The 20,121-nt window shown below is 34.3% G+C and overlaps 1 protein-coding gene across 2 annotated transcripts in view; it reads right to left on the bottom strand.

The window, feature by feature from the left end:
* PXDNL (peroxidasin like) overlaps positions 1-20,121 on the bottom strand; it is a 538,497-nt gene that overhangs the window by 353,866 nt on the left and 164,510 nt on the right. For both annotated transcript variants that reach the window (XR_004230951.1, XM_031946417.1), the window contains exon 2: positions 9,212-9,283. Coding sequence is in view for 1 of the 2 variants with exons in the window: in XM_031946417.1 (XP_031802277.1) it covers positions 9,212-9,283 (72 nt within the window). In the remaining variant the exon portion in view is untranslated. The remainder of the gene's footprint in view (positions 1-9,211; positions 9,284-20,121) is intronic.

Here is a 20,121-nt window from a genome sequence, read left to right as displayed (position 1 = left end):
GATCAACCAAATCATTTCTAATGGAGCAGTAATGAACTGAACTAGCTATACCCAGAAAAAGAACTCTGGGAGATGACTAAAAACCATTACATTGAATTCCCAATCCCTATATTTATGCCCACCTGCATTTTTGATTTCCTTCACAAGCTAATTGTACAATAATTCAGAGTCTGATTCTTTTTGTACAGCAAAATAATGTTTTGGTCATGTATACTTATTGTGTATCTAAGTTATATTTTAATATATTTTAACATCTAAAAAAAAAAAAAAAGATTTATGGATAAAGAATTTAGGACCAAAGAAGTTACTGAGCATTACAAAATACAAAACACATGGTTTTTATTATATCAAATTAAAAGTATTCACACATGCAAAACCAATAATACAATCAAAATTATAAGAACAGCAAAAAAGTAGAGGGGGCAATTTGCAACATGTATCTCTGATAAATTCTTCATTTTTCAAATATATAGAGAACTAAGTCAACTTTACAAAATAAAAATTGGGGGGGTGGAGCCAAAATGGCAGAAAGAATACAGCTTCTTTCTGATCTCCTCCTAGGACCCTTAACTAATTGCCAAATTCAGCCTCTGAATTAGTTCAAGACTGGCAGAATTCACAATTGGGAGTACAACAAATTACCAGCAGAAGATAATTTTGAAGATCATCAGAAAAGGTCTGTTTCAGTTGGGCACAGAGAGCTGGCCAGGTGCAGGAAACCAGTGCAGGCTGTGTAGACCCAGGACAGTGCATCGGGAGGACTTTACCACAGTATTGGCTACTCTGCCCTAGTTGCAAGCCAGGAGACCAGCAGAAAAGTTATAAAACATCCAATACAAACACAAAAGGTAAAGAGTGTACCCCAAAGCACCAGTCTTGTGGGACTTGGCCACAGCAACCTAGTATCTAGAGTGAGTCAGCATGGACCCAGAGTAGCCATGGCTACTTTGCAGCCACTTGTAGAGGAAGCTTGGAAAAACCTTCCTTGCCCTAAAAGCAGATCCCAACTTTAAAAAAAAAATGAGTAAAAAGGCTAAGCAAAATCTAACTATAGATAGTTTCTATGATGAAAGAGAAGAACAGATTTCAAACACTGAGGAGACTAAAACTCTCCAGAGATTTTTAGTTTTTTGTCTCCAGATGAAGCCCCAAAGGGTGATATAATCTGGTCCCCATCACAGAAGGCTCTCCTAGAAGGAATTAAAACATCTCAAAAAAGAGCTAGAAGAAAAATGGGGAAAGGAAAGGAAAACTTTGCAAGAAGGTTTGGAAAAGGCTTATAACTCATTAAAAGATAGATTTGATAAAGTGGAAAAAGAAAACAACTCCCTGAAAACCAAAATTTGTGAACTCCCAGGAAAACAGACTTCGTGAATTAGAAAAGGTAAATAACTTCCAGGAAAACAGAATTTGTGAAATGAAAAAGGAAAATAACTCCTTAAAAAACAATTTGTGAAATGAAAAAAAAATTTCCATAGAACAAAACAACTCATTTAAAAATTCAATTGGACAAATACAAAAAGAAAGTAAATGAAGAAAATAATTCACTAAAATCCATAATTAAACAAATGGAAATGAATAACTCAATTAGATCAAGTATCAATTAAGCAAAACCCCAAAAAATGAAAAAATAGAAAAAAAATTTTAAATATCTAATTGTGAAAACAACTGATCTGGAAAACAGATCTAGGAGAGACAATCTAAAGATTATTGGACTCCCTGAAAACCATGATAAAAAAAAAAAAGAGCCTAAACACTATTTTTCAGGAAATCATCAAAGAAAACTGCCCTGATATCATAGAATCAGAAGGTAAAAGAGCCATTGAAAGAATATGCCGAATACCTCCCAAAAGAGGTCCCAAAATTAAAATTCCAAAGAATATTGTGGCTAAATTTCAGAATTATCACACCAAGGAAAAAATATTATAAGCAGCCAGGAAAAAACATTTCAAATACTGAGGAGCCACAATTAAAATTACTCAGGATCTAAAAGCTTCCCCCTCAAAGAATTGAAGGGCCTGGAATCTGATATTCCAAAAAATCAAAGGAATTTGGAATGCAGCCAAGAAAAAGAACAAATTAAAAACCCCCATTCAAATACCAAATTTGAAACTCTAAAAATAAAAGGATATATTAATAAAATTGAAAGTTAAAAAAAACTATTGAATTAATAAATAAAACTAAGAGTTGGTTATATGAAAAAAACAACAAAAGAAATAAACCTTTAGTTAATTTGATTAGAAAAAGGAAAGAGGAAAATCAAATTGTTAGTCTTAAAAATGAAAAGAGAGAACTTTCCAACAATGAAGAGGAAATTAGAGCAATAATTAGGAGTTACTTTGCCCAACTTTATGCCAAAAATTTGACAACCTAAGTGAAATGGAGGAATACCTACAAAAATATAGATTGCCCAGATTAACAGAAGAGGAAGTAAATTACTTAAATAGTGTCATTTTAGAAAAAGAAATAGAACAAGGTATTAATCAACTCCCTAAGAAAAAATCCCCAGTACCAGATGGATTTACCTGTGAATTCTACCAAACATTTAAAAAACAATTAATTCCAATACCAGTTGAACTATTTGAAAAAATAGGAGATGAAGGATTTCTACCAAATTCCTTTTATGACACAGACATGGTACTGATACCTAAACCAGGTAGGATGAAAACAGAGAATGAAAATTATAGACCAATCTCACTAATGAATATTGATACAAAAATCTTAAATAAAATATTAGCAAAGAGGTTACAGAAAATTATCCCCAGGATAATACACTATGATCAAGTAGGATTTATACCAGGAATGCAGAGCTGGTTCAATATTAGGAAAACAATTATCATAATTGACTATATGAATAACCAAATTAACAAAAATCATGATTATCTCAATAGATGCAGAAAAAGCATATGATAAAATCCAACAACTATTCCTATTAAAAACACTAAAGAGTATAGGAATACATTGATTTTTCCTTAAAATAGTCAGTAGCATCTATTTAAACCAACAGGAAGCATCATATGTAATGGGGATAAACTAGAAGCATTCCCAGTAAGATCAGGGGTGAAACAAGGTTGCCCACTATCATCATTACTATTCAATATTGTATTAGAAATGTTAACATTGACAATAAGAGTTGAAAAAGAGATTAAAGGAATTATAGTAGATAATGAGGAAACCAAATTATCACTCTTTACAGATGATATGATGGTATTCTTAGAGAACCCCAGAGAATCAACTAAAAAGCTAATAGAATAATGCACAACTTTAGTAAAGTTGCGGGATACAAAATAAATCCACATAAATCATCAGTATTTTTATACAACACCAACAAAATCCAATAGTAAAAGATACAAAGAGAAATTCCATTTAAAATAAATTCCCAAATATTTTATATTATCAAAAGCTATCTGCCAAAGGAAAGTCAGAAACTATATAAGCAAAACTACAAAACACTGTCCACACAAAAAAGTCAGATCTAAACAATTGGAAAAATATCAAATGCTCTTGGAAAAGTTGAGCAAATATAATAAAGATGCCAATACTACCTAAACTAATCTATTTATTTAGTACTATACCAATCAAACTCCCAACAAACTATTTTACTGACCTAGAAAAAAATAACAATAAAATTCATCTGGAAGAATAAAAGGTCAGGAATTTCAAGGGAACTAATGAAAAAAAAAAAAATCAAATAAAGGAGACTTAGCTATACCTGATCTAAAACTATATTATAAAGCAGAGGTCACCAAAACCATTTGGTACTGGCTAAGAAATAGACTAGTTGATCGTTGGAATGGGTTAGATTCACAGGACAAAACGGTCAATAACTATAGCAATCTAGTGTTTGACAAACCCAAAATGCCCCAGCTTTTGGGATAAGAATTCACTATTTGACAAAAACTGCTGGGAAAACTGGAAATTAGTATGGCAGAAACTAAGCATTGACCCACATTTATTACCATATATCAAAATAAGATCAAAATGGGTTCATAATCTAGACATAAAGAATGAGATTATAAATAAATTAGAACATAGGATAGTTTACCTTTCAGACCTGTGGATAAGGAAGGAATTTATGACCAAAGAAGAACTAGAGATCATTATTGATCATAAAATAGAAAATTTTGATTATGTTAAGTTAATAAGGTTTTGTACAAACAAAACTAATGCAGACAAAATTAGAAGGGAAGCAATAAACTGGGGAAATATTTTTACATTCAAAGGTTCTGATCAAAGCCTCATTTCCAAAATATATAGAGAATTGACTCACATTTATAAGAAATCAAGCCATTCTTCAATAGTTAAATGGTCAAAGAATATGAACAGACAATTTTCAGATGAAGAAATTGAAAATATTTCTAGTCATATGAAAAGGTGCTCCAAATCACTATTGATCAGAGAAATGCAAATTAAGACAGCTCTGAAACACCACTACACACCTGTCAGATTGGCTAAGATGACAGGAAAAAATAACGACAAATGTTGGAGGGGATGCGGGAAAACTGGGACACTGATACATTGTTGGTGGAACTGTAAATGGATCCAACCATTCTGGAGAACGATTTGGAACTATGCTCAAAATGTTATCAAACTGTGCATGCTCTTTGACCCAGCAGTGTTACTACGTAGGGTGTATATCCCAAAGAAATCTTAAAGGAGGGAAAGGGACCCACATGTGCAAAAATGTTTGTGGCAACCCTTTTTATAGTGGCTAGAAAGTGAAATCTGAATAGATGCCATCAATTGGAGAATGGCTGAATAAATTATGGTATATGAATGTTATAGAATATTGTTTTGTATGAAATGACCAATCAGATGATTTCAGAGAGGCCTGGAGAGACTTACATGAACTGATGCTAAGTGAAATGAGCAGAACCAGGAGAACATTATATACTTCAACAACAATACTATATGAAGATTAATTCTGATGGAAGTGGATTTCTTCAAAAATGAGATGATTCAAACCAGCTGTAATTATCCATTAAAGAAGAGAGCCATCTACACCCAAAAGAGGACTATGGGAACTGAGTATAGACCACAACATAGCATTTCCACTCTTTCTGTTATTGTTTGCTTACGTTTTTGTTTCCCCCCCCCCCTTAGTTTTTTTTTTCTTTCTAAATCCGATTTTTCTTGTGCAGCAAGATAACTGTATAAATATGTATACCTATATTGGATTTAACATATAATTTAACATAGTTAACATGCATTCGACTACCTGCCATCTAGGGAAGGAGGTAGGGGGAGGGAAGGGAAAATTTGGAACAGAGGGTCTTGCAAGAGTCAATGATGAAAAAATTAAGCATACATATGTTTTGTAAATAAAAATATAATAATAATTTTTTTAAAAAAAATACAAATACAAATCATACCCCAGTGGGTCAAAGGATATGAACAGTAAGTTTGCAAAAAAATCAAAGCTACCCATAATCATTTGGGAAAATTTTCTAAATCACTATTGAGCAAAGAAATGCAAATTAAATAACTCTGAGGTGCTGCCTCACTCTTATCAGATTGGCTAATATGGCAAAAAAAGAAAATATTGGAATTTGAAGGGATGTGGGAGTACTGGTATTCTAATGTACTGTTAGTGAATTTATGACAGTTGTAGAGAGCAATTTGAAACTATGGTCAAATAAAACTGTGCATACCCTTTTATCTAGCAGTGTGACTACTGGATCTGTATCCCAAAGAAATGATAAAAGACAGAAAAGAACTCATATGTTCAAAAATGTTTGTAGCATTCTTTTTGTGTTGGCAAGGAATGGATGCCCATCAACTGGGAAATGACTCAATAACTTCTGATATATGAATGTAATAGAATATTATCATTCTAAAAGAAATGATGAGCAGACATTAGTCCTTTGATATTGTCTTGGATCATTGCATTGTTGAGAACTGCTAAGTCATTCGCAATTCTTCATCAAACAATATTGCTGTTATTGTATACAATTATCCCTTGAGTCTGTTCACTTCACTATCATCAGTTCATTTAAGTCCAGGTTTTTCTGAAATGATCTGGCTTACCATTTGTTATAGCACAACAATATTCCATTAAAATGATATACCCCAGCTTATTTAACCATTCCATTTTGATTTCCAACTCTTAGTCACCATAAAAATAGAGGCTATAAATATTTTTGCATTAATAAGTCCTTTCCCCTTTTTTGGATGTCTTTGAGATATAAACTTATCAGCTGCCTAGCTGGACAAAAGTATATGCATATTTTTATAGCCGTTTGGATATAATTTCAAAATGTTCCCTATAATTCTTATAACTCTACTAACAATGCATTAATGTCCCATTTTTACCATATCCCCTCCAACATTTATCATTATCTTTTCCTGTCATCTTAGCCAATCTGAGAGGTATGTAGTGGTACTTCAGAGTTGTTTTAATTTGCATATTTCTCATTCTATAACAATTTAGAGTATTTTTTTCATGACGATGAAAAAAATCATGATCTTTTTCAGCAATAAATATTGTTTTTATTTTCCTCAACAGAGGTTTCCCTCCCCACTGTGCCCTGGAAATCTTTTGATGTCATTCATTCTGTAAAAAGGAGCCTTTTGAGATAAAGAGAAAGAGGAGAGTTTCTATTGCTGGTCTACTTAAGCCAAAATATGAGAAATTCTTATCATTTGTTTTTTAGTTCAAAAATTTCTGTGACTATTACAAAGATAAAATAATTTTTATTTCCCCTAAAACTACTTTCATACCTCTGTAGCATGGAGGTGAACCATTGGCTGTTAAAGTTTGTTCTTGAGAGACATAAATTCTAGAAGTGTTTATCAAATTGAAAAGATCTTAAGTAGAGGACAGGAGATAAAGATAGTTTCAGTCCTACCTCTGTTGCATCATCTGACCACCAGCTGACATAAGGCTTTTATTTGGCTACAGCATCTCATTCAACTGTCCACTAAGGTAGAGAGATTTTCAACACACATCCAAAAAAGGTATACACAATTCAAGGTTATAGATCTTTGAAACAAGAAGTGAAGTTTATCATTTTAACCAATTATATCAACACTTTTCATTCATTCATTTTTGATAATATGTCATATTATTTCTGTGTTAACAGATTGGTATGATATCCAAATTGTCAGCTAAATGGTGCAGGGAATGGAGCACCAGACCTGGAATGAGGAAGACCTGAGTTCAAATTTGGCCTCAGACACTATCTGTGTGACCATGGGCAAGTCATTTAGCCCTGTAAGCCTCAAATGGTGTCACAAGAAGTTAGACATGACTGAAGCAACTGAACAACAACAAATGATATCCAAAATAATTACAATGAGGAATCATCAACAAAGACAGTTTAATTAGAAAGTTATTTTTATTTCACTTAGAACAAGCTTTCTTAATGTTTTCTGTGTCATGGACCTCTTTAACAATCAGGCCTTGAGACACTTCTCAATTACTGTTTATAAATATATAAAATATTATATATAGGCTTATCAAGGAAATAACTACTTTGAAATATAGTTCTCAAAATATTAAAAGAAAACTAGTTAATAGACTCCAGATTAAAAAAAAAAAAAAACCTGTGTGCTATATAAGCTAATTTTTTTCTTTATCTTTTGATTTTATAGAAAAATTTCCCTGACCCTATATTGGAGACAGAATTAAAGAGAACTATAGAATTTATAATCCTAGAATATTTGAGATGTTAGAAACATTTGAGATGATCTAATTGATCTTCTTTATTTTCAAAATGACCCAATTGAGGCCAAAAGAGTATAAGGTAACAGAAAGTCATGTAATCTAGCATAAACCCTAACTCAGGATAGAAAGGTCACATGCTATAGGCAAAAATTAAAATAACAGTCAAAAGCTTCAAGGGTTTCTAGTTAGGTTCAACAGGTATACATAATCACTTTACCTCAATTTCCTCCCCTATAAAATGAAAGGTTGGACCAAACTAAAACCCATTTTGTTTCCCTCCTGGAGTTAAGACTACTAAGTATTTTACAGTGCTGTCCCTGAAGATGCCAAGCATTGCTAACCTGGAAGAAAACATAATTGCACTGTACTCCCCCCTCCATAACATCCTTCATCACCCTTGGAAGGAAAGAAGGAAGGACAGGAGAGAAAGAGAGAGGAATTGCTTCCTGACACAGGGTGGTTAACAAAGACATACAATGAATGTAAAGTGGATTTTCTGGGAATTCATTCCAAAAAGTAAAGAATAGTTTCTAATGGTTTGTAAATAAATAAGCCATTAAGTATTAAATAAATAAGCTTCAAGAATTAATCATATTATCTTGTCTTTGGTATTTTTCATTTAGGGATATCCAAGTATCTGAGAGACAAAGACAAAGTAGTACAGTCAATCAGTCTGTAGGTTCAGAAGGATGACCCAATGAGTCTTCTCATTAGCGAGAACCAAGAGCAAACTCTGGTTTTCAGAGTCTAGAGTTCCAGATCTTTGCCACATGCTATTTCGCTATCCACCAATTCTTCAAACTCCCAAATCAGGGAATGGGACAAGATCAGGTAGTGCTGTAGGAAATGAAAATGATATGAAGTTTCCTTACTATAACACGACTTTCTGTTCTTTTGGGTTTCATGCAATTTGTGTTTTCCGTTTTGCAGTTTATAGATTCCTAAATGTAGTAATGGAGAGATCAACTACCTAATGAAAGAGGTGGCGGGGGAGAGGGCAGGGAAGTTTCCTCTCTTGTTTACTTCCTGGCATCCTCTAACCTAGGTCTTATCTCTGATTGATGACTCAAGAATATATATGCTTTCTGAGAAAATGGGACTCTAACTATTCCACATTCAGATAAAAAAAAAAGGTGGGGGAAAGTGGGTATGGGGAAAAAGGCAGAATTTTGCTAGTTATTATCCTAGGGTAAATGTCACCCTATTATGTTATCCATTAGCCTATATTTAACTTGTTTTTCATTATTGTCAAGATTAATTTCCCATGGAAGCTGAAATCTAGAACTGAAATAGCTCTTTATAATCTCAAGTGAAGTTTTTTTTTTTCCTCAGCAAATAAATTTTCCTTTTGTTTATGAAATTAAGGATCCCTTATAGGAAATAATAACACATCTTATATATGTAATCAGAAAAACTAATATATATATATATATATATACATATATATATATATATACACATAAACACACACACACATACATATATATATAATGAACACTGTACTGTCCACACATAAAATTCTACAGATAAGCTATTGATACTTACAAGGTGTTCAAATTCTTGAGTTTCTTAAAGGAGCCAGATGGAATTTCTCGTATTCTGTTAAACCGCAAGTCCCTGGAAGCAAGGGGGGGAGGTTTGGAGGGGAGGAGGTAGAGAAAGAAAAGGAAAAATGATCAAATATTAATTCTAATTTCATCATTACTTTCAAATGTTTCAAGATTTCAAAACTGTTACCCTTGGTCTTTTTACTAATTCACAAGTCTCCCCCAAAGCTTCTATTTTTATTCAGCAAAAATTTTCATCCAGAAGCCCCATTTTCCTCTAAATTTTCCTCTAAAGAGACTAAACCTTTGTCAGTGCTATTATACAAATCTATCTTAGCTTTTGTTATGCTTTCATTCTTTTGGAGAGGAGGTGCAAATCACATCTCTAACCCCATGTTCCTAACAATATACCTAGAGTAATACCTACATATTGTGTCATTATGCAAATATAAATTAATGTGGCAAAGACCTGCTGTTTTCTTAATAACTACAACAAAATAATAATTGGTGCAATTCATCACAAGGTTTTTCATCAGTTAACAGAGTCTTCATAGACCAGATAGCCACTGCGAAAGTGAATAACTAAGCCAATTATTGACATAATATATTTTGTTTGTATTAATTTTCTTAAAACCATGTTTGATCAATGGTCCTCTAAGCAGGAACTAATTTAAGGAAAGAAATATGAGGAAAGCTTTATTTATTAACATAGATTCACTACAAAAGTAGCATGGCTCCATCAAGTGTAGGTCATATCACATTAATCTCATTAATCTCATTTCCTTTTTTAATAGTGTTACAAGACAAGTGGGTTAGAAACATGCTATAGACAGACATTCTATAACTAAAATGGGGCAATTGGACTTTGTCCCAGGGTGCAAAACTTAGGGGATTCTGATAATACATACAATTATTTAGCACCATAGAAACAAAAACAAACAAACAAAAAAAAAAAAACTTAGCAGCTAGTACATAAGGATAAATAGTTAAAAATAAGAAGTTGCCAAATGGTAGGCACCCTTCTCCATCCCTACCTCTCAAATCTCTCTTTCCTGGGCACATTTCTCATTATAGATATTGCCATAGACATAGAATAGCTAGATTTCAGAAATTTTTGACGTTTTTAATGCTAGCCTCATGAATAAGATGTAGGGATATAAGCTAAATCATAGAACAGAAAAGCAGGTACAGGATTGACTGAATAAGTGGACCCACTGAGATAGTCATTAAAGTCATTAATATTTCAATAGTAAATAGTATGAATTTCTTTAAATGAGTATCCCAGAATCTGTCCTTGACCCTGTTCTGTTTAATATAATTATCAAATGACTTAAATGAAAGAGTAAATAAAATATCAAATTTGAAGAGGAAATTATATTAGGAGAGATAGCTGAAAACTTGGATAATGAGTCAGGATCCAAAAAGATCTCAAAAGTCTAGAATGTGGTGCCAAATATTAAAATATAAGCCTCATGAAGCCAGGGACTACTTTTGTTTTTTCTTTGTATCTCTAGCACTCAGCAAAACCTACTTATAGCACAGTCAGTGCTTGGCACACAATGCTTGATAAATGTTTATTTTCTGATGGAGAGTCCCACTGTGCTATACCATTGACCCCAGTTCAGAATACATTTGGAGGCCAATACTCAGTTTGGAAGATCAGATTTCAGGAGGGTCTCTGAAAGCTCAAGAACATCAAAGAGGCAACCATCATAACGGATGATGAGGGAGTTCCCACATGAGGATCTGTTGAAGGAGATTTAAGCTTGCTACAAGGAAAAATATTCCAGTCCCTGAAACTGTGCAAAAAGTATTAAATGTGGTAAGAGATGTACAACACTTTGAAAACTTTAAGCTCTATATAAATGTCAGTTATTAATATTAAGATTCCTTGGGAGATAACTGGTCCCCCCTCAATGATAACATACAAGCAGAGACTGTATGGCAATTTGTTAAGGATGGTATTCCTTAATATTCCTGTTGAGGCACATATTGGGCTCTGAAGTCCCTTCCCACTGTGAAATTCTATGATTCTATAAAAAATAAATCCCCTCTCATCCTGTTCCATCAATTATGCTTTTTCTGTCTTTCATTATCAATCTCTTGTGCTCCACTGGCTTCTTTCCTTATTCCTCTGAGTCTGTTTAATTATCTCTAACTTTCCTCACCTGGAAGAGAGGGAGTCTCTTATTCCCTCAAGTGACTATCTGATTTCTCTACTTCAATGTATGATTACAATACTCACTGCTTTCATTTCCTCACCATTCACTCCTTTCTAATCTATCACAGTCTTTTTTTTTTGTCTGGGAAATCTCTAAAGTAGCCTTCTTCAAGGTCAATGGCATCCCAATTGTTAAATCCAATGACTTTTTCTCGATTGTCATATTCCTGGAAACATTGTACAATTCATTCATTCTTGACATTATATTCTTCTGGCACTCCCTTTATAGCAGCAATTCTGCCTATATTACATACAATGGCCCCACTTTTTCCTCTTGTTCTCTAAACATAGTCCTAATTCAAAGTATTATCCTCATCCTTTCTTCCTTGCTATACAAATCCCCTACTTGAAAATCTTACATACCACCCCTACAGTTTGAATGATTGTTTCTAGCTGGACAATTCTCCCAACTATACTTCCTATTATAATCCCTACTCTAAAATTTAATCTTGAATTTCCAATTACCTACTTACATTCTCTGTCTACATATTTTACCAGCACCTTACACTCCAAAAATCCACAACCTAATACATCATATCAGCTATTATGACTCCCACCCCACTGCTCCCCCAAATGTATTCTTGTTTTTGATTTCCCAGTTCTATAAATGGTGCCATCCTTTTTCTAATCATCCTGGTTCAAAACTTCCAAAGTTATCTGTTCTCTTCAAACTTATCTATTAACTAACAAATTTGATAACCTTTTCTCTGTTCTTGTCATTTTTTTATATTTACCTCCTTTACATTTGTATCTTCATTTTCTTTATATTATGAACATTTGTAGATTATTCCCCCTATCATGAGAGATCTCATGAAAGAAAGTGAAAATTAAATAAAACTAATAAGAAATACAGTAATAGCATATGAAAGTGCATGAAACATTTCAAATGTGTAGCATTCACAATTTGGGGGGTTTTGTAATATAACTCTCTTAATCCTCCTACTTCTTAATCTCTTCTGTCAGATAATTATCCAGATGATGGATAAGTATTCCCAGAAGACACTGTCTTATGCCCACTACCATTTTCTCTCAATATTCTTTCACATGGTGTTCTCTTCAGTTTCATTATGAAACTCATAAGTTTCATTATTATCTTCATGCAAATGACTTCCAGATTTCTAAATCTAGTCTTTGTCTTCTCTTTAACAAGAAAATCAACAATGCATAATTGTTGCCATATAATAGCACTGAATGTGCTATAGACAATTCAAATTTCCCATTGCCTACACTGACTTAAGTCAAAATTCTTTACTAATTGGCACAATAGAGTTAGGGGTCTGGAATCAAGAAAATCTGAGTTTAAATCAGATACTAGCTATATGACCCTGGGCAAATCATTTAGCCTCTGTTTGCTTCTGTTTTCTGGATTATTAAATGGGGATAATAAAAACACCTATTCCTAGGGGTTTTTTTAGGGATAAATGAGTTATTTGTGAAGTGCTTAGCATAGTGCCTGACACACACTTAAGTGCTTTATTCCTTCAGTCCTTGAGTCTAGCATTTAAGATCCACCATATTTTGTATCTAACTGACTTTTCTAGTCTCTTTAGACATGATCTACACACACACACACACACACACACACACACACACAGTCAAATTGAATTATTCTCTTTCCCAAATGTAAGCCTCATTTTAAGTAATCTAACCCCTTTGTTCATAGTATTCTTTCCATCTGGAATACCACACCCACTTCACTCCTCCAGTCTTTACAGGGTGAAATCTTACCCTGTGCTTTTAGGCTCAGCTTAGATTTCTATTTCAATTATTTCACCAGCGCTTTTCCAATTTGCAGCCAAATTTGATCTTTTAATCTTCCAAATACCCATAACAACATTATTTTACATTTTTCTTGGGTTACTATGTACATTTGACTCTATTTTAGCTCTTTTGAATTTATCATAACCTTTTCTCTTTTTTAAAGATGAGGACATATAATTCGTGTGTTAACTATTTAAAAATCTGGATTCATTACTGTGCCCTTGATAGTTCCTACTACAATACTCTATATAGAAAACACTTAATAAATGATTGTTGGATTTAAATAGGAAAATTCAATTCAGCACATTTGTTAAGCACCTACTGTGTGCTAAGTACTATGCTAGATATTGAGAATATGGGAAAAAATTAGTCCCTACTCCCAAAGAGCTTATATTCAAATGAAAAATCCATAAATATGTTACTATTGTTATTATTCATGTACTTTCCAACTTGAAAGTACAGCTTTGAAAGGGGGAAATTGTGTGTTAAGAAATGCCGAAGAGATTCAATAAAAATAGGAAATTTTGCCACACATAACAACTCAGTCCAGTTTCCTTTTAAACCCAGTGCATCTCATTATCTTTTCCCTAGAGCCCAGTTTTCCAGAAGAGCCACAATTTCATAGTAGCTAATTTTCAATTAAAATGAGTAAATGATATGCTGTGACTATGCCTCATGGTTAAACAGAAGCCCTGAGGTCTGCCTAAATGCCATGCGTCATCATTTGGTTTACTAAACTGGATTTTAAAATAAAAATATCCAAACTGTGTAGATGCTCCCACATATTCTTCTCTTTTAAATGACAAGTTTCTAATGGCTATTCGTGTTTTACTTGTTCATTGACCAGGCATTTATTGAGCACTACTGTATGTAGAAAACTGCTCAGTGATGGGTGGGGACAGGAATGAGGATAGCACAGACATTGAAAAGATCACTTAGGCTAGAACTCATCTCAAAAAATGTGTTTAAATGCTCAGCAGCCATTAAAAAAATGTTTCCCTAATTTGCTTCTTTGGCAATTGACTATGGACACATCACTACAATTAGCAACACTGAAATACCTATTTAATCACCAGGTAAAGTTGCTAGCAATTACACTACCTAATTTACTGAAAGGGGCCATGAGAAGTGCTACATTCACCCTAGTGATTAGGCATTCTGCCCTACTCTAAAACAGGGCTTTTAAAACTTTTGCCACTGGACTTCTGGAAATTGAATGCAAGTCTGGCCTCAGACACTTACTAGCTGTGTGATCCTAGGCAAGTCATTTAATCCTTTTTACCTCAATTCCCTCATCTGTAAAATGAGATAGAGAAGGGAATGGCAAATGGGATCATAAAAAATGACTAAAATAACAGCGCACATATATGTGTATACATATATGTATTTAAATACATAAAGGATAATTCTAAAGTGAATATAGCTAATGGCTAACATTTATATAGCATCTACTATGTATTAGTCACTATATTAAGCACTTTACAAATAATATCTCATTTGATAAATACAACAAATAAATAAATACAAAATAGTTTAAAAAAATAAGGACATTCAGAAGAAAGGCGTTAACACACATGGGGAATATAGAAAGGTTTCATTTAAAAGGTCAGCCCTGAAAACGGGCTTGAACTTAGCCCTTTGAAAAATAGAATTATTACTTGATCATCTTCCCAGAGGCCTCTCGATGCTTTACTATGGTGTGGAGGAGAATCTGGATTTTCTGTTGTTATACTGAAGAAGAACAAGTTCTAATACATCTTACCCTATTAAAGGGGTCTTACGTATAGGTCTGATAAAAATATCTATGTTTGTTTGTAAAAACCAGCATAAGTTCAGAGTAGCTCATCAACAAATGGGACATAAGGAGATGCATTTTTTTTCTCTAAGCAATTCCCTGAGGCCTATGACTTAGTTTACAGAAAATGAAGAAAATATCTTCAATTCTGAAATCAAAGATCTCTAAAATACTTATATACTACTATAAAACTCCAAAAATTAAGTGGTATACAGATTCATAAGTCTCTCCCTTAACTCTTTCATTGCTAAGTACCAATCAACCATTTTGTCATATCTCAAGGATATTTTCAAAACAAGGAATTAATTTGAGTTAATAGAAAAGCAATAGATAAATGATCTCAATAGCAAAACAGCTTGGGTTCTGACACATATCAGCTTTGTAACCCTGGGCAAATCATTTATAATTTGAAGAGAAATTGACAAATTGCACTGATAGAAGGAATTTTCTCATCCCAGAGTTCTTTGTACCAATGAAATCACAGGTCTAAAACATCTATATCTTAATCTAGGTAAAAAGAAACTGATGGGGGTCCAATCAGGAGGAGTCAAAAATCAAACAGCAATATATCTTGCTTATGCTAAATGATTGCTCCTATACCTTAGAACCTGTGGTCCTATAATGGACTGCCTAGATTTTTTTCTTAAGGATCATGCCTTAAAACAAAACCAATCTGATTCCCATTGGCCACCAATAGGTCCTAGGCCAAGCTCCATTTGATCATTGTTTGGATTCTGAATGACTAAGATTGGCCAGAAACTCCCAGTTTCATTTATCTGAAACTTAAAACAAGGTCTCCCATTTCAACCAGGGCCATCTCCAGTTGTCTTGATCTATATCTTGCCAGATCCAGATGGCTCTGGAGTGGAAAATGAGGCAGGTGACTTTGCACAATTCTCCATCACTTATATCCAATACACTGCATATCATGGCATCAGCTTCCTGTCATGTTCTACAAACAACAATTACCATATGCAGATATGGGGCAAGAACTGTCTTTTGCCTTTTTTTTTTTTTTTTTTTTTTTTTTGGTATCCCCAGTGCTTAGCATCATTCTTGGCACATGGAAGACAGTTAATAATTGCTTATTGACTAAATGGACAGAGCTTATCAGAAGAACTATCTTGGGGTAAGAGAATGGAGGCATTTAAAGAAATGAAGGGGGAGATTGGTTCAAAGTCCACAAAGCTAAGAGACTAGTCCAAAGTCCAAAAATAAGCATATCAGGATGATTTGTAAAATGAGTGTAGACTCCAAAATGTAAAGTGGTCAAGAGTATGCCTTTGTAGTTGAAATAAACTTGGAAAGCCTTGGATTTCTCTTACAGCTTCCTGGAACTTCAAGAGGCTCATTCAGAGTAAAATGTCTCATGTAGCCATGAAATATATTTTCAGGGAAACTCCTTTATCCTTATTTGATTGCAAGGTGATTGACATCCAAATAGAGTTTCTGTTCGTGCTCAGTATCCCTCCCAAGGAGCTACAAATATAAAGAGAATTGCAGAAGCATTTTTCAAAGGTCAGTTAAAAAAAAAAAAAACTAAGAACACCTATTCAAATGAATCAAAATCAGAATAATTTCACTCATTAATGTAGTCACCCTTGATTGCTGCCTGACCAGTGTTCTCACACATAATCTATTGTCCATTAAATGAGCATAAGAAGTAGAAAATACCCTCATCTCTTCATCATTGATCTGAAATGAGGGAATTGTTCAAATCGGCATTTAAGGGGGCAAAATTATTCCCACTGAACACACACATACTTCATTTTTCCAGGAACACTAAATTTGTATCTTGCTGTTTTCTAAGTAATTTTATTCCTAAAAGCAATTTCTCTTTCCAAGTTGCTTTTAATCTATTCAAAGAACTCCAAATATCTATTTAGGCTGGCAAGTGTATTATAGATTTTTATGTCGGAGCAGTCTAACATGCCCTTGAAAGGACAGGTTGGAGTCTTGAAATAAATACCATGGTATGGAATGTGGCTGGGGCTATCTCTAAAGGACCACAGATGTGGTCCCTGCTGGAAAATTGAACCCCTGCCACTACGAGGATAGTACTGAGTATCACCACAGGCATACCTAAGGATGGCACATGGAGACATAGTCTTCCCTAGGCAGTCTCCATTCAAAATGTCTCCATAGGAAATCCTTAAATTTCCTGGCCAATACTACATTCACAAGCTTTCACAAAGGCCTATTCTGCTGCTTCCCCCAGCCTTAGCACTGAGTAGGCTAAGTGCTACCCTTAGTCATGGTTCTGAATTTTTCTTTAATAAAACAACCTATTTTAGAAGTCCTCTCTTTTTTCCCTTTTCTTTATGAAGTGAGATGTGATTTGACCTTCTTATACATACCTAGGCGAAATGAGCTCCCAAAGTAAGGTCATGGACATCCTTCTTCTGCTCTTTGGAATATTTGACAGTTGTCAACATCCTTATTATCACTTGTTTTTTATAGTAACTTTCTCTAGTGGCAATTATTCCATACCACTAAGTTGATCCTTCACGTCTTAGTACTCTCCTCAGTTTTATTTTGATCTCATGTGTAGGAACATAGCATACATTAGGCCTCAAGGATCCCAGATATAGACTAACACTGATGTAATCCTAAAACTTATGTAAGTGACCTTGCTGCTTCTACACAAGTGTATTTTTGAAAATGCTTTGGAGAGGAACTACTTTTGTCTATATTTAAATAAAAGTAGCCTGCCTGGATTGAGGAAGGGGAGCTGGGGAACAGGGGGAAGCTGGGGAACTAGGGGAAGCTGGAGCTGAGCATAACAGAGCTAATGCTGTTGAAATCATGTCTGGAGTGGTTCCCTCCTCAACTCCTCACCCTATTGCCAACCCCTATGCTAGTGTCTCGGATGAATTGCTCACCTCCTCTATTTTTCTTAAACATCTGGGAATCAAATGATAGATAGCAACTGGAGAAGCTCCAGGTCTGACATCATGGAACTTACTTCAGCTGTTACCACCTAATACAAGATGAACTTCTGAAGTGTAAAACACTCTCCATGACTAAGGGATATGCCAGTGGAATCAAACTTAAATGAAAATGGTGTCCCTTAAACTCTATATATAAGGATCCCGATGTACTGCATGTTGACTTAAAAAACAATATGTTTACATCAACACATTAAAAATAAGATAGGTATACATTTTTAATCTTATTCACTACACCCTCAGGAGTAGTATAGGTCTCATGTAGCCTGTTGGCTACATATTTGTCTTTGCTATATACTATATAATTTACCAAAAACAGAGACTGCATCAGGGTGTGTGCCTATGAAATTCCTTTTGGGTCCTGTCACAGGCAAACATTCCAAGAGCAAAAGCACAAGTGAAAATTTCTTATGCTCAACAATTTTTCCATGTCAAAGGATAGCTTCTTTCCCTGGAAAAGTTGTTACCTTTAATGCTAAACAAGGTGACAGGATTTTATTAAACAGCATATAGTCCTTTCTCCTTGACCACTTTTTTGAGTTTCTTTGCCTTACTAAGGGGTCCTCCGAACTACTTCTTATCTTGGATATATTACCATTGCTGAGCTAGACAAATGGGAGTACACATTAAAAGGATATACAGTGTGCTTCTAATATGTTAGTATAGAATCTCTACAATCTCTGACCCCACAGCTTTAATCACTCAGAATTCTCTAGCCATCTTAAAGGCCCCAAATTTGGAAATATTAAGTGCCATCTCTCTATTTTATAAGTGGTCATTTAATTGAACAGTCTTATCAACCAAAACTACTATTTCTTTTTTTTTTTTTACATATAGGACTCCTGATAGGTGGTTACTTTGTCCCTTATGAAATATTTCTAGCAATTTCCTATCTCCCTAGGTTCAAGAAGGGTTGCAAAATTTGTGGATAAAAGATAATAGTAATAATAATAATCCCTGCATGATCTCCTGTTTATGATGTGGATGCCCCCAAATAGCCAGAAACCTTCCTGGAACTGCTAACAACTCCCTAGAAAGGAAATAGCTTTTCTTTATCATCCGATTCTAAAGTGATCTCTACCAATTTCCTCATCACAAATACCACCTGCAGATGATTTGTCACAAAACTAAAATGCTGCATTTTAAATACTAGTTCATACTGACCAAAAAGAGTCAGTGTCTAACAAAGGCATTTAGAGACAGGTGGGGATGCTGTCTTGTCCTCAGGCAGCAATGGAATAAGACACACATCAATAGCATGGAAAGGCTTTGCTGAAATATAGGCCTGTCAGTGTGAGCCTGCAAATTCTGCACTTGCTTGCTTCACCTGTGAACCACCTGCTCTGGACTCTCCAAAATGACAGAGGAAAGAGGATAGGTATCCATCTTACGTCAGTAGCACCTTCTGTTTAATCTGTCAAACATATTCTGGGGGGAAAGGATGGAACCAACAGAACATAAGAAAAGCAGCCAGGGCTGGCATCTTCATTACAGACTAGGCTTTATTGGAAAATCAATTGCTTGCCACCCAGGAATAACTTCAAGTGTAGTCACAGAACACCTGACACCGAGAGAAAGAATACACCTTTGGCTACCTCCCTATTGATCAGTAGCTCACCAGAGAAGAGATCCATATCAAGGCAATTTCTCTACAGGAAATTCAAGCATTGTTGCTGTAATCTTTTTAAGCCCATTTTAGGCCCACCTGAGTCCAACTCTGCCTATGACCCAAATTGCCTAAAGACACAAAAACCAGCTAATACAGTTGATCTCCTGGGAAGCAATAACCCTACTCTTCCTTAAATGATGCCCTTAAACATAATCACAATGCAACGCAGCTGTGATCATTCCTCTATTTTTCTCAGTCTTAGTGTTGACCAAGGCAGCTGTTATTTTTTTTTAAACAGTTCAGGCAGTTTTCCTACTCACAGTCATTATTTTACATCACTTATTTGCATGAAAATGTGATATTCTATTTTTCCACTTTTGCAATTAGCAACTATATATACATATATATGCACACACATATGAATAAAAGTATGCAAAGCAATATATGTAGATATGTATATAAATATTTATATTAGTATAGCTATTAGGGACCTGACTAGTAAATAATATCTCCTAGTTTTAATCACTGAATGGCTATAGCCTCAATAAAAAAGAGACCTGTTGAAGACCTTAGC

Source organism: Sarcophilus harrisii, chromosome 1, assembly GCF_902635505.1.
Source record: "Sarcophilus harrisii chromosome 1, mSarHar1.11, whole genome shotgun sequence".
NCBI classification, from domain to species: domain Eukaryota; kingdom Metazoa; phylum Chordata; class Mammalia; order Dasyuromorphia; family Dasyuridae; genus Sarcophilus; species Sarcophilus harrisii.
This window is presented reverse-complemented; position numbering and strand designations above follow the sequence as displayed.